The sequence below is a fragment of the Muscardinus avellanarius genome (assembly GCF_963383645.1).
Source record: "Muscardinus avellanarius genome assembly, chromosome: 14".
Classification (NCBI taxonomy): Eukaryota; Metazoa; Chordata; class Mammalia; order Rodentia; family Gliridae; genus Muscardinus; species Muscardinus avellanarius.
This window is the reverse complement of record NC_137800.1, coordinates 35,106,372-35,121,548: the sequence shown is the minus strand read 5'-3', so window position 1 is coordinate 35,121,548 and position 15,177 is coordinate 35,106,372. Positions and strand designations below refer to the sequence as shown.

Below are 15,177 nucleotides of genomic sequence, written 5' to 3'. Positions count from 1 at the left end.
TGGACAACCCAGTGGCTCACAGGTGAAAGAGGAGGAAACGTACCTCTGTGGGGCTCCAAAGCCAGCTCTTGACAGGCTGGCCAACCTCAGCCTTCCCTGTCAGTGAGACCCCAGAATGCTAGAGGAATAAGAGTGGAGCTCTGTTTTCTCTAGAGAGGTGGTATTGTTGTTGTTTTTCTTTTTAAGCAACATAGCAAAGCTATAAAATGCTAGAGAATTGCATCCTTGCCTAAAATACCACAGCTCCCTTTTTGGTCTCTGTTTAGTGCTATCTCAAATTCCTGGCTATAATTTGTAGAGAGAATGGAACACAGGATAGATAGGCTTGGGTAGAGCATAGACCCCTAAGAAGCCATTGAGATCTCGAACCTGGAGTCCTGCCCAGGGACATTTCAGCAGAGGGTCCAGGTAGGTCAGGAAGCTGCCCTTGTCTGTGTAGAAAAAGAGCCCGCTCCACATTTGATCTGGGTGTTGCCTTCCTGTGCTCAGCAAGCCATATCAACTCCAGTCATATCCTTATCATATGTTACCTTTGAACTTAGGTAACTTTTTAGCATAGAGGAAAGAAGATGGAAATGAGAACTGACATTTTTTTTTTTTTTAAAAAACAGGGTCTCTCTTAAGACAGCGCAGCTGGCTTCCAACCTGTGTGATCCTCCGGTCTCCAGCTCCCAAGCACAGGGACTATAAGCGTGGGCCACCATGCCCAGCTAGAACTGACATTTTTAATACCTGTCTGCTAGCATTGGGTCAAGGGGTTTTATTTCCATTTACCAATTTTGTGCCCTCATCCGCTGCATCACATAGGCGTCATACTCCTCCTCTTACAAAAGAGGCCACCGACTCTCTGAAGGTTAAGCAACCTTCCTATGCTCTCCCACATAGATGAGTGAGGGAGCCAGTACCCAGATCTTTCCAGGGCTTATGACCATCTTCTGGGGCCTCTTCTGCATATGAAGTGACTACAAAAAGATGTCTCAGTCCTTCAACCTGGTCTACACCAACACCTCTAAGATGCCCTGAGTCAGACAGGGAGAGGATGTTGAGAACCATCTCTGTACTCTTCTCTTTGGGGCCATTCTGAGCCTGGGACTCTTGCAGGGCTGAAGTGGAAGAGGCCTTTTGCAGTCTACTTAGTACTCTGTGTACCTGGCCACTGGTGCATTCTGCCCTCCCCCTACACAGAGTCTCAATGTGTAGCACCCCTGGGTGACTGCCTCCTCACCTGCCATAAAAGAAAGCAGTTTATGGTCCACATTGCTCAACCCATCCGCCTGGAAGTTCTGTTTGTAGGGTATTTATGGGTCATTGAGCAGCGAAAGGTACATGAGCTAAAGGAGAATTAAGCCTTAGGTAGCTCATGGGCAGGTGGAGGAGGGTACTGGGAGGCAGCCGCCATAAGCCCTGGCCTGGGGCCTGCAGCCATGTCCAGGCTGGTACCAGCAGACCCACCATGCAGCCTTACCAATGGATTGGTCCAGAAACAACTGGGCTTCAGGAATGGTGGCCACAGTTGCTGGCTTTTGACAAAAGCTCCAGCTATTTGTAAACAGCTCCAAAGGAATTCCTCTGGGATTCCAGAACCTCGGTGGCTTCTGGTGTTAATAAAGAAATAGAAATGGATGATAAAGAGTTCTTTCCACAGGCTGCATGAGGAAACTGACTCAATGTCTTGACCTTATCTCCTATGGATGCAGATCCAGGCTCAGGCTGGGCAGATGAATGGGGGTTCTCCTCTCTGCTCAGCTCTCATATGAGGAAAAGCAATCTGTGGACATCTGGCAGGAAAAGAGAAACAGGAGGCATTTTGTTTCTTTCTCCTTTCCACCCGTTTATTTTTGTGTCAAATGCTTTATAAACATTAGCTCATTTAATACCCAACATAGGTATTAGGTAGGTTTTTTGATGGGGAAACTGAGGCTCAGGCATTTTTGTTTGTTTGCTTTTTGCCATTTATCTAAGAACCTTCTAGTTAATGAAAGGAAAAGCCAGAATTTGAACCCAGATTCGTGCAGTTCCAATACCCATGTCAAAAGGTAATTTTTAAAATTAAACTTCTGCCATGTGCCCTTGCTACATCTATGTATGGCAATTATGCCAAGATTCAAATTACTTGACTACTGAGGGACTCAGGGGGAAGACAAGGCTGGTTAGCAGGAGAATATGAATGGGCATGTTGTCACAAGCCTGTAATGCCAGCTTTTGGGAGACTGAGTCAGGAGGATTGTGGGTTTGAGGACAGCCTCAACATCTTAGCAAGATCCTGTTTCAAAATAAAAAAAAGGGCTGGGAGTTTTTCTTCGAGGTAAAATGCCCCAGGTTCAAGCCTGAGTACCAAAGGGGGAAGAAAAAAAAAGAGGAGAATGTGGGAAACACACACACAGTTGAAGAAAAAGATTGATGGAATGTTATTGTTCAATGCAGAAATGCTTAATGATGCAGAAGATGACCAAACTATAATTGGGGAGTTGGATTTCTCCATGAGACAAAAATAATTTTCATCTGGTCAGTTTAGCAGCTAAGTTTATAGAGTCTGAATGCCAATCAGCAGTTAAATCTGATTTTTAAGCAAGCTTATTGGTGATGCTCTAATTTGGCACTGAAGAGGAGGTAGCCATTTGGGGGACCTTATTTCTAAGTTTTGGATCATTTTTCTTCACTTTCAATCGCTAACCATTCCTGTATATTGCTTTCACTTCTCTCCGTCATTCTGCTCTCTTCCCAACGCACTTCAGTAAGGAAGGTGGATATGACATTATGAACTTTTTATATTGCCAAGAAATCTGAACAGAATCCTAAGGTGATGGGAAACATGGGTGTCCATGAAAACCCAGGGCTTAGGGCCCCTTGCAGCTTGTAGGAACTGGGCTAAAGGCCACATGTCCTTCTGGCATGGTTCCTGGACCTTAGAGATATAAATGGCCAATAGCAGATCTGCATGCATTTCCACTCATCTCTCCTCACCCAACCAATCTGTTACAAATGAGCTGACCTGTGATGGAGACCAGACCCATATGGAAAACAGCTGGCTACCAAGAATTCATCTGCTAAACTCCAAACAGGCAAGAGCTCTTAGCCCTCAGAGGCTCAGGTCCCTAAGGAATCAATGAAACTTTAACATAGAAACCTTTCACTGGTGTAATCCCTGAATTGCAAGCATCCCGAATCAGGTGTTCCTGGCATCTGGGGTTGACAGCTTCCTGACATAAAGCCATCAGGTAAATTGCAATACTTACTAGCTTTCTGATTATATGGAGATTTATGAGTTTGGCTGATAGCCTCTGAGAAGCCAGCCCAGGGAGTTCTGCATGAAGATAAGGGGTTAAAATGAAGAGACCTAAAAGTATTTCACTGAACCCTAATGCCATAATAAGCCTTGCTTGCAAAAGTTCTCCACTGTAGTATGTCACCATTGTATTCGACATGACTTTCTACACATAGAAGCCCCACATTGGAAGTGTGGACACCTCAACAGATAAAACACTGTTTGAATTAGCACATGTGGACATAAAGCAGGTCAATAATGAGGCTCATCTGTAGGACAGATTTTAATGAAGTTTCTGCTCTGCTCACATAGTGGTGGAGGGAGGGCATCAGCCCGAGCCAGTGGATGTCACGGGCCTCAAGCAAGTTTCAGCATATGGATGAAGATGCTATTACCTCGTACAAACTTTACCAGCCACCTCCGAGAAAGTTTGTGGGACCCCAAAGTGACTTTTTGTACTCTGTATACAAATGCAGAGGGAGTTGGGATGAATCATTCACACATTGGCGAGTATGAATAATGATTCTATTACTTGTGAGAAACACCCAAATAATAACCTAACACAATGTACATTGTGGAGGAGGGTGTGGTGGGCTTTATTAAAGAGGGGTCAATTTGTTTTGTTCTAAAAAGAGAAAAGAACATTTCACCAGGAATTGCACTTGAAACCAATGTTTCTGCAAAACCTTTCACAAACTACCGCTCAGTGTACCCAGTAGAATAGCACAGCATCATTAAAGAGCTTCCTTCAGTGTGAAGGAAGGTGCCAGGCAGAACATGCTGTGGAATTTGCTCCCCATTTTAAAGGATGGAGCAGGTGTGGACATTCAGAGGCCAAGTTTGGGAGAGTTAAAGGTGTTCTGACTTTGGAGGTAGAAAATTTGCGTTTCTGTTAGAACTGTGAAGCCCTTCAGTAACTTCTACAACCCTCTTGGGCCCGTTTCTTCATCTGTAAATCCTGTACATGCTTATCTGTAAGGAAAGTTGGGGGCTTTGGAGGCTTAGTCAACTCACAGAACACTGTGTTGAGAAGGTAAAGTGGCCCAGTTTCACATTGATGTTTTTGTTCCTCCCCAACCCCAGCTTTCAAAGAGTTGGGTAGATTCGTGTAAACGAGTAAGATCATGTAGGATAAGCAGAATGTTTCCTGTTAGTGTGGACTGGTGAGCTCTTTCTGAGGATTCAAGTGTCATATTCTGGAGATGCTGGCCTAAGCCCTGGCTCCATCCGTTATTTGTTTTGTGATGCCAGCAATTATTTTGAATTCTCCAACCTTTTTTCAGGTTGTTTTGGAGATTCAATAAGATGATCCATATGAAAGGAGGCAACATAGTGCCTGACCCTTACTAGTTATCATTAACTGAGCACTCACTATTATACATTTAACTAACAGAGAGCTCCTACTGTTTGATAGGCTAGAGCAGAGATACACAATGGAGAGTGATATCTTCCCTACAGAGAGAAAAAAGACACATGAATGGAAAGTATAGCACAGTATGAACATTCATAGCCCAGAAGCGAGCCTAGAGTGCCATAGGAGTCTTAAGGCACCTTAGGAGGAAGGAGAAAGCTTCCTGGAGGAGGCACATCCTCTCTAGACCTAAAGGAGGAACAGGCACCGTTTGACTCTGACTGGACAAGCCAAGCTCTCTGAGTTTCCATGAGGCAAGATGGAAGGCTCCTGAGACTATGGAGACCCAGCGCGTCATTCCTCAAGTTCTAAGTATTGGGGAGGCCATATCAGGGAAAAATGCACTTCTTGTATCTGTGTGTGTTTAAAAAATAGTTTTTCAAGATAAATAAGACAATTTTCCTAGGAGTATTATTACCTCTTGTTCAAGAAGAGAAATTCACTTTAATTTCTTTTCCAGTGCTTCATCTTTTGTCAGTTCTTTTTAAAAATATACTTTTATTGGTGCACTGTAGTTATATACCATAACAAGGCTCGAAGTGATAGGAACACACTTGCGCACAGCACTTGGTGTGTTTCCCTCAGACCCCACTGTTTCCCCCTTCACCTACATGTTATTGAGATTTTCCATATACGTACACACCACAAACCATCATCTGAACTGATTCCTTCATCAAGTCTCCTCCCCTCTTCTTCCCGAGACCCTTCCCTACACCTGATATCCTGCAGTTCCCCCTATCTTCCTGCAAATTCCACTATTTGGTTCTTCTTTAATAGCTGAGTAAAATGCTTTTGTGTGTAAACACCAGTTTTGTAATCCACTCCTCTATTGAGGGATGCTTAGACTGGTTTCCTAATTTGGCTATTGTGAATTGTTATTTCTTGCTCTCATCATTACCACCATCAACATCACTGTTGTCATAATTGTTATTAATTTGATAATTATTTCAGGGGTTGTTTTTTGGGGGCGTGGCAAGGCCAGAGCTGGGAAAAGGGTCTCCCTAGATGAAAGAAATACAGCATGTTTTATGATATCGCTCTCCTCTTCTCCCGCAGTTTCCTACGCTATTTCTATCACTGGAATGACTTCGTAGCCATTCTTTGACCAGCATTGAGGGTTAATTGGTTTAGGTTTTTTACCAACAGTGCTCTGGCCAAGAGAGTGAGTTTTGAGGCCCAAACAACTGTGGTTACCACTAGAAGTCACTCAATATCCATGTTGGGGCTGACCTTTCACATGTTCCCCTAGAACCAGTGCCCTGGGGTGTCCGACCCTGAACACTAATCTGTTTGACTCCCAGAGTTACGATGATAATGTAGCCCTTATTCTTACTTGTTAATTAGACCTACAATCTAATGTTTTATTTAGAGACTTCCTTAAAGTCCACCAGTCGTTGATAAGTAGTTATTTGAGCGGTTGCCTCCAGGTTTTCTGACCTTCAATGACAGCAGGTGGTGAGGGTAGTGCTATCAGAACAATCCTTGGCCTGCTTCCATGTCCTCCAACTCTTAGAGACGTGATGAGCCATGCGACTTGGCCAGAACAGGGGTGACCAGCAGACACGCTCTCTGACTTTTGTCACCAAGGTCTCAGGACTCACAAGTCTTGCTTTAGTTTTCTTGTTCCTTGTTCATTCTGAGCATGGACTTTGCCTGGTTCTCAGTGCAGGGCTTGGAGGTGGGGGTGTCAGCGCCTTCACACATGGCTGGTGGGTCTAGGGGCCAAGCTGTCAGGGGTCTCCTTCAACAAAGCCCTGTTTATCTCGTTCCTTCCAGGAGCGGCTGGGCTGACCTAGCAGCGATATACCACGAGCGCATCGATGTAGAAGGCCACCACTATGGCCCTTCATCGTCTCAGAGAAAAGACGCCCTCAAGGCTGTGGACACTGTCCTGAAGTACATGACCCAGTGGATCCAGGTGACTTAGAACAAGCACAACAGATCAGGCATTCTCTCCTGTCTCTTATCTCCTTGACTGTCACTCCCTTCGACATTCTACTTATTAGGCCGCCATGAGCTTCTCCTTCCTCCACATGGCTTGTCTTGGGGTACCAAGAGACCCCTCGTCCCACAGTCGGGCAATGGGATTGAAATGACCCAGGCGTGCAGATTACCTGGCTTAGCTGAAGAGCCGACCTGGTTCTGTAGAGTTCCAATAAGTTGGTAACCAGCTTGTCGTGGACATGGGAGTCAAAAGGGGTACTGGTTGAATGATCTAAAGTTGAGTTGTTGTTTGTTTTTTGTTTTTGTTTTTCTTTATTTTTGTTTTACTCTTCTGCTTTTTTTTTTTTTAACCTCTGCAATGTGAGCAAGTGATAGTTCTCATTTTACTACCCGAGTTTGCTGGAAGACTAGAAGAAAATAAACACGGGATGTGTGCCTTGAAAAACTCAAAGCCTATTCTTTGTTTTCAGCACATATCAGGATGGGGGCTGAGCCCTCGCCTTCCCCCTTCAAAGTGCTCTGTCGTGATTTCCAACTGTGTCTTTTCAGGGCAAGTGAGTAGATGCATAAAATCAGAATTTAGAAAATACCCCTTCTCTGATCACTTGTAGTTTTAAAATGCTCTTTATGAGCCTTTCCATTTTTAGGGCCCCTCTGTCTGTGCTATAGTGACCACCTTTGCCCACCCCACAGGAGCGGGGCCTGCAGGACGATCTGAACGTCGTCATTTTCTCGGATCACGGGATGACAGACATTTTCTGGATGGACAAAGTGATTGAGCTGAGCAAGTACATCAGCCTGAACGACCTACAGCAAGTGAAGGACCGGGGGCCGGTCGTGAGCCTGTGGCCAGCCCCCGGGAAACACTCGGAGGCAAGAAACGCCAGGGAGGGGCATCCTCCTTCGTACCCAGTTTCCAAGTGACCTCTGTCAAGTGACTCATTTGCCCATACTTTGTCTGTTCTTCTGTATAACAGTCTCTATTCCACTGAATTTTGTGAAAATCAAATTAGTCAAAGAATGTGCAACACTTAGCACGTGACTAGCGCTTGTCAGCAAGCCTTTTTTAGGGCTATTTTATTATTGGCTAAAATGAGGCTTTTTTTAGGCAAATAAGAGCAGAGGCAGACAGAACAACACAATGCTTGTGTGTGTGTGTGTGTGTGTGTGTGTGTGTGTGTACGTGGTACTGGGGATTAGACTCAGGGGGATTCTACCTTTGAACTGCACCCTCAGTCCTGATTTATTTTTATTTTGAGACAGGGTCTCATTAAGTTACCATGTACCAGCCTTGAACCTATGACCTTCCTATATAAGCCTCTCAAGTACTGGGATTGCAGGCCTGTGCCATCGCACCTGGCCAAATGCTCTTTCTCTGGAAGGAAACTACCATTCAGACCTGTTTTTACCAGGTGGCAAGTGAAAGGAGCTGAGGCTATGTGCACAGTGGGTCAGCTCTTTATCTCAGAGCTACACCCCTAGGTTCAAATCCCAGTGCTGTCTCAGCTGAGGAAGATGCCCAGACTGGCCCCTCTGCTGCTTCTCCATGGGCGAGGATGGTGACCTCATTGCTGCTGCCCTCTGACTGCTGGGGGGGGGGGAGCATTGTAGCCTACTGAGCCCACAGCAAAGACCAAGCACAGGTCAAAGGATGACCTTCCCAAGACAGTGTGGTTGAATCCCCAGAGCTTGCAGGGGATTGAGGAAGCTCCACCACTGCCCTCCAGGAGCTCAGCATCCCGAGATGAATAGACTGCTACTTAACTGTTCCCCCAAAGTGGTCACTACATCTGGCAGGATACAGTAAATCATTAAGAAAAAATAGGGAGGGCAAGCGACACCGTAGGCTCACTGCTTAGCTCCCAAGTTGTCCCGCCACCTCCAGGTACAAGCCAGTGCAGCTCCTGCTCATTCCTGATCTGCACAGGAAGCAATGACCTTTCTCAGGGGAGGTGAGGCCGCTGCTGGTGGGGGGGCCCGCCACCGGGAGCCAGGGAGAGGCCTCGCTGCTTTTTTCCAATCCAATGTCACAGTTGTCCTAGCGATGGAGCACTGCTGGAGGCCAGCATCCCATCTTTTCAAGCCAGAGAACCCCCCCTCTCAATCTATATGGGGTCGAGGGACACAGATGCCAACAATGCCACTGTACCCTAGCCTTGCCCCAACCCCCAGAGGGAACACTCCTTTTTTCTCAGTTTTTCTGTGTTCAGGAAATGAAGGTGCTAAATATGTTTACATGATGATCCCATAAACTCCCTAACTAGAAATCGGGAAGAATATTTTCCACACTGGTGGGTTCTGGAGAAGAAGCTCTGTTTTCCTGGCAAGCAAGCTCGTTTTTGTCTCCAGTTTGGCACTTAAGCGCGAGCTGCCTTCAGAATGCTTGGCTATCCCCAGCTCGCGAGCTGGGAAAAGCGCCGTCCAGTGTGGACTTTAAGTCAACACTGCAGCCGATCGACTATTTAGAAGTGGAGGCTGTGTTTGGGTAACGGTTTATCATGTGACAGACACACAATTTGAAAGACCAGATTTTTCACTTATCCAATTTTTTTTCTGCATGTGTACTCTACTTTCCTCAAGAACTCTGGATTTCCTTAAATAGGACATCTTAACATGGAGGACCATCAGAAACCTCCTACAAACAGCCTAAGTAGTAATTACTTTTCAGAGTGGAGTTGATAAACTCAATTTTATATTCAGTGATACCCAGGAATATATATGTCTGATTTTGCTAGAGGGCAAAAAGTTGACATGTGGCCAGTCCATTTTAACTTTAGCAAGAAAATATTTAACTAATATTTAAGCTGCTGTTAAATATTGGAAATGTATACAAAATTTACATCTCCATCATAAAATTAGCAGTGTAATTAGTAACAAATAATTACTAGTATTTCTAAGATTCCTGGGTAGGTAGGACATGCCCTCTAGATCAAGTTTAAAAAAATATATGTTTTTCTCCCTTTGGTCTTTGTATTTAACACTAGTCAGGGCTGATTTCTTATTTGTTTTTAATTTTAGTGTACAGAATTTTCACATTAATACATTTTTGTAGTGTTTATCAGTTATTAATTTTGTCTGCACTTTTCTACAATTTGCACATTTTTTCCTCAAACTTAAGATCCCTGAGATTCTCCTCTGTGTCTCTAGAGCTGTAATCCATTCATCCTTACTTCTATTGTTGTGGAATATCTGGACTGTTCTATAGATCTATAATGCACATGTACAAGGGATTTTCATTATATTTCTGAAGGTGAACCTCGTAGTTCAGAGGGGACATGGATCTTCAACGTCTTACTAGATAAGGCCAGACTATTTTTTGAGCTGTATAAAAGCTTCTCATTTTAGTTGGATATGGTGGCACATGCTTGTAATCCCAGTACTTGGGAGGCTGAGACAGGAGGATCACAGTTCGCAGACAGCCTTAGCTACTTAGTGAGGCACTCCACGACTTAGTGAGACCCTGTTTCAAAATAAAGACTAAAAAAATCAGGCTGGGGGTGTAGCTTAGAGGTAGAATGCCCCTGGGTTCAATCCCCAGCACCACAAAAAATTTCTCATTTTTACATATAATCAAATCTATTCAACATTTGGTAACTTCTTTCTTTGGTCTTATAAAGTCCCCCATCCTGGAAGTCCAATATATATTCGATATATTTTAGAAAGAAATGCAAAACTAGTCATTCTTTGTTTTCTTTGCAGATATTTACCAAACTGAAGAGAGTGGAGCACATGACCGTCTATGAGAAGGAAGCCATACCAAGCAGATTCTATTACAAGAAAGGGAAGTTTGTCTCTCCGTTGACGTTAGTGGCCAATGAAGGGTGGTTCATAACCGAGGTAATTAGGAAATTCATGACAATTTGTTCATTTTACAAATTCTATCCAACAGTCCAAAGATAAATCAAAATTATTCAGCTTTTACACATGAGAGATTTATTCATTGGGGTATCATTCCTTGCATTACTTCCTTCTTTAGAGAATCAAAAGGTTTGATCAGGTGACTTTATTGATGTGCACCACAGACACAACTCAGAGTCACGGTTTAGACTTTCTGGCTCCAGCCCTGCTGTATTTTAACAAACAGACCTTAACTTAATTACCCAGGCTTATGGTATAACCTGTTCTGTTTAAAGCGGAACAATTACTGTGAACCAAAGCAATCGATTTAGGGCAGTCGAAAGCAAAGAGAAGCTCGGCTTTGCTTTCACCTTTAAGATAAATGTTTGTCAAATAGAAACTATTCAGACCCTCAGTTCTTTGACTTGATTTTACAGAGGAGATTCTCTTGCATTTTGGGCCCAAAACCTAGTCACCTTGTGCCTCAATGACTACCATAGCCTCTTCCTTGGGATGTAAGTTCACCAGGCTCTGTGCCAGGTTGTAATACTGGGCCAACATGGGAAGGCCTTGACTTTCAGGAGACTCTGTGGTCATGCCATGGGTAAACTCAATTCCTAAAGAAGACATGGGGTATTTTAGATGTAAATTTGAAGGTGAGTTGCATTTATATCAGACTACATGGTTAAAAAGAGTGGCATGTGAGGATAGTGGTGGAGGCCAATAGTTAAGATCTATAACTGATAATCCATGAGAAAGAGAGAGAGAGAGAGAGAGAGAGAGAGAGAGAGAGAGAGAGAGAGAGAGAGAGGGAGAATCCATGAAAATACTGATTGGTAAATGAGTTAAAAGTCCAGAGACCTGGGTGGGCGTAGGAAGATGGGGGTTCCGGGACATAAGTTTCAGTGGTTGAGGAGGACTGGTTGTTTTAGGCACTAGCATAAGAAGTTTGTGGTCATGGAGGAACCAAGAACAAAGCAGATTTGGTTGGAAATGTTGACCTTAGAGTACAGAGGCCAATAAGACCTTCCTGCAGCAAAGGACCTTCCTGTTTCTTCCTCTGCCAAGCTACTTAGAAGGTCTCCAGGAGGGTCTTTCTGCTCACTCACCCAAATCCTTCTCTTCACTTCATCACACTGTTCAAATTTCTCCTGGGGTGAGATCATTGCAGGCTCCAGCATTCATTTACAGTGGTTTCCTTAGGGCCGCCTGGATGGATCCCTGTTAGAAAAGTCTAGTGGAATTGCTTTGAATGTGTGTGTGCTGGGGGGGGGGGGCACATGCGTGTGTTGTTACTGGGGATTAAACCGAGGGACATTCTACTGCTGATCTACGCCCCCACCCTGATTTTAAGTTTTTACTTTGGAATAGGGTCTTGCTAAGTTGCTGAGGATGGTCTTGAACCTGTGGATCCTCCTATCTCAGCCTCCCAAGTATGGGACTATACTCATGCACCACTAAGCCTGCATGCGTTTTTAAAAGTAAATAAATTGTGAGGTTGCAGTCATAGCTGCCATTCATATCTTAGCCCAGCTCTGCATCTGTTACTCACTTTCTCATCTTTAGCCAAAATCAACAGCACTGGAAGTTTGGTTCATGGTGGGGAGCAAAATTGGAAAGAAGGCAGGGACAATTTGGGGTAATGTGATGGAATTATCCCAAATTTCCCCTGGCAGGGGAGTGGTGAAACTAGAGGTCACTACAGAGATGCTGGACTAGAGAAGTACCACTTCGATTATAGTGGGAAAGACTCGGGATCCATCCAGTGGGGCAGGACAGCTGTTAGTGGAGCTGCTGCCTCCAGGAGTGGAAGTCCAGTGACTTGGGCATGAAAACAGGGTAGTTCCTTCCATATGGAAAGAATTCAGTCTCTAAAGTAACTACAGCAGCTCAGCAGTAGCACATCCAGGAAGAAAATACAGATATTTGCAACAAATGACTAAACATCATGATGGGAGACTAAGGATATCAGTGTGATACTCTTGGTTAGACATCATAGTCCATTTGAATAATGGTGTAAGCAATAAAGATGAACTCTTACCTAACTGGAAGTCTAGAACTGGGCAGTTCAAGCATCACATCTCCTCAGAACATCCCAAAGCAGGAAAGAAAGGGTGTGGCTTCTCTTTGCATGTCTCCTATTGTTAACAGGAAAGCAAAGTATATACCCCAGAACCAGGAGGATCTCTCTTTAAGAAAAGAATGCATTCAGCAGGGCATGGTGGTGCACATCTATGATCCCAGCACTTGAGAGCTGAGGCGGGAAGATCGCAGGTTCCAGATCAGCCTCAGCAACTTAGCAAGATTCTCAGCAACTTAGTGAGACCCTGTTTCAAAATATAAAAAATGACAGAGGGCTGGAGACATAGCTCAAAGGTAGAGCTTACCCCTGGGCTCAGTCCCTATTGCCACACACACATACACAAAAAAAAAAGGAAGAAAGAAAGAAAGAAAACTTTCTGTATAACTAAAATGGTCTAATAAAAATAAATAAAAGGTAGATAATTATGAAGACAAAATTAGGTTCAGGAACTTAGAAAAAGCCTACACACCTGAGAAACTCCAATACTTAAATTTCTTTAACTGCACTGCAGAAACCTCAAGCAGCTTCCCATTAGGTCCCATCAATCAACTGATGGCCTGGGTAGGACATTCTTGCCTTAGTCAGGTTTGGTTTTGAGATCTGAAACTGTGTTGAAAGGCAGGCCAGGGACCATAGACACGACAGAAGAGATCTGGGAATTGGGCAGAGAGAACCCTAAAGAGAAGGTCAGCATGGAAGAAGAGGGGATAAAAGAGGAAGGAGAAACTTCGCCACCTCCCACTTTCTGGCAGCCATGACCTCTCAGGGAGCACATGAGTGACAGGTCTGCCCTGCCTCTGCCTGCTGAGGATTTGCTCCCCTGCAGAAACCTGGCAAATTAGGATCTTCTGTGGGTGAGGCCATGTGGTTATTATACAGACTATATTATTTATTGTTTTGTTATGTTTGCACACATATGCTCATTTTAGTAAAAAAAAAAAAAGAACTAAGAGTCAGTTAACTAAGACTCCCCAATATTTCATTTTATGGCTTCTGAAGAGAGAAATTCTACAGCAAAGAACAAAAAAAATGTCCAACTACCAACAATTACTGGAGCAGCTTTCCTAGACTAAATACTTTAATAATTTTACTCCTATTCTTGAATTTAAGGCTTTTTATTTAAAAGACATCATATGTAATAATTATAATTTTTATTAATTTTATTTTGGGAAACATCCTAAAATAAGCACCCATTCTTTCCTTAATGGCTTAGACTTTTTTTTCTCATCTGCACAGTTCTGTTGTTTATTATACTTTCCTGACTAAGGTAAATTGAAAACTCCCTTGTATATCCATGACTCGTTTTGGATATTAATGTCTCATTCCTATTTGCAAAATTTCTCCCTAAATTGTAAACACTGTTATGTTTTGCTCTGTAACCCACTCTGCAGTCCACAGTGCATGGAATGATGGTTTCCTGCTGGATTTTACTTCACATCTGTAACATGGAGAAGTTCTCAGTCCTGAGAGCAGTCTCACTGGGTCTGAGCTGGGATGGCAGATGAGTCTGTTTTCAACATAATGAAGGAAACAGCTGAGTCAGGACAAATCGATGCTGAATAAGAGCCAATTCCACCCCCCTCTTCCTTTCTCCCTACAGCCTCTGACCCACAAACATGTATAGTTTGGCTTCTTTGGTAAAAATGTCATTACCATATAAACACCAACTTGCTGCCACCAATTTAAATTCTGCAGATTTTAAGACAGCTGTGCTAACAGGAAGACTTAACCAAGTTCATTTCTCTTTATGGTTGCTTAGAGAGCTGTCACCGAAAAGGATAAAGGCAGGGAAGCAGATTTAATTTGTCACCTGGAATTGCACCAGCATCTAGTGTAACTGTGGATACTGCCCTAGAAAAACATGCTCCCTGCCCAGAGGCTCCCATTTTGCTTCTGCTCCTGCACGGCTTAACACACAGGCTGAATTTCCAACTACTATCAGCCCTTTCTCTGGTCTCCCTTCCCGAGGGCAAAATTCTGAAGGTGCTCATGTTCCCAGAGAACTGAACACTAAGAGACAAAAATGAGCCACCAGGAGAGGTTAAATCCACGCCTGTCCCACCAGCCATACTTTTTTCTTAAGGATGGGTAATGGAGTTCCCAACTCATGCCCAGCCTCCCCTGTCTCCCTAAGACCTGGTCCCTGTCCTCTGGGAAGTGTTTCCTGCCAGGGATGATTCTTTCTTCCTGCCAGGGAAGCACCCTTCTGGGGAGCACTGGAGCCCAGTTTTGAAGCGTGAGATCCTTCTGTCTCAGCCTCCCAAGTGCTGGATTTACAGGCATACACCACCACAACCAGCTTACAAAATTTCTTATATTTCTTATGTTGACCCACTAAACAAAGACCATTGATTTTGATCTCATATACCTTTAATTAGTAACAACAGGTATTATAAAATAATCTCCCTGCTGCCTCCCAGTGGAGTCTAAAGGTGCATCTAGGCTCTGTCACAGTAGCAGAAACAGAAGTTATGACATCATCCTTTATTATTTTTCCCCTGCTCAGGTCACCCTGCAGTAACCTGTAGAGTTGCTCAGCAGCCCACTTTGCCTCCTCTTTCTCTTTCTGACCCATCTTTTCCTTTCCTATCACCAAAATGGGTGACTTGTACCCACTGGAATCAACATGGTCATGTT

General features: G+C 43.9%; 1 protein-coding gene across 1 annotated transcript in view; it reads left to right on the top strand.

The window, feature by feature from the left end:
* Window positions 1-15,177, top strand: part of ENPP6 (ectonucleotide pyrophosphatase/phosphodiesterase 6) — a gene marked incomplete at both ends in the record, with an annotated part of 111,292 nt that overhangs the window by 75,480 nt on the left and 20,635 nt on the right. The window contains 3 exons of the mRNA XM_080710127.1: window positions 6,453-6,594; window positions 7,314-7,493; window positions 10,320-10,457. Coding sequence (XP_080566253.1) covers window positions 6,453-6,594; window positions 7,314-7,493; window positions 10,320-10,457 — 460 coding nt within the window. The remainder of the gene's footprint in view (window positions 1-6,452; window positions 6,595-7,313; window positions 7,494-10,319; window positions 10,458-15,177) is intronic.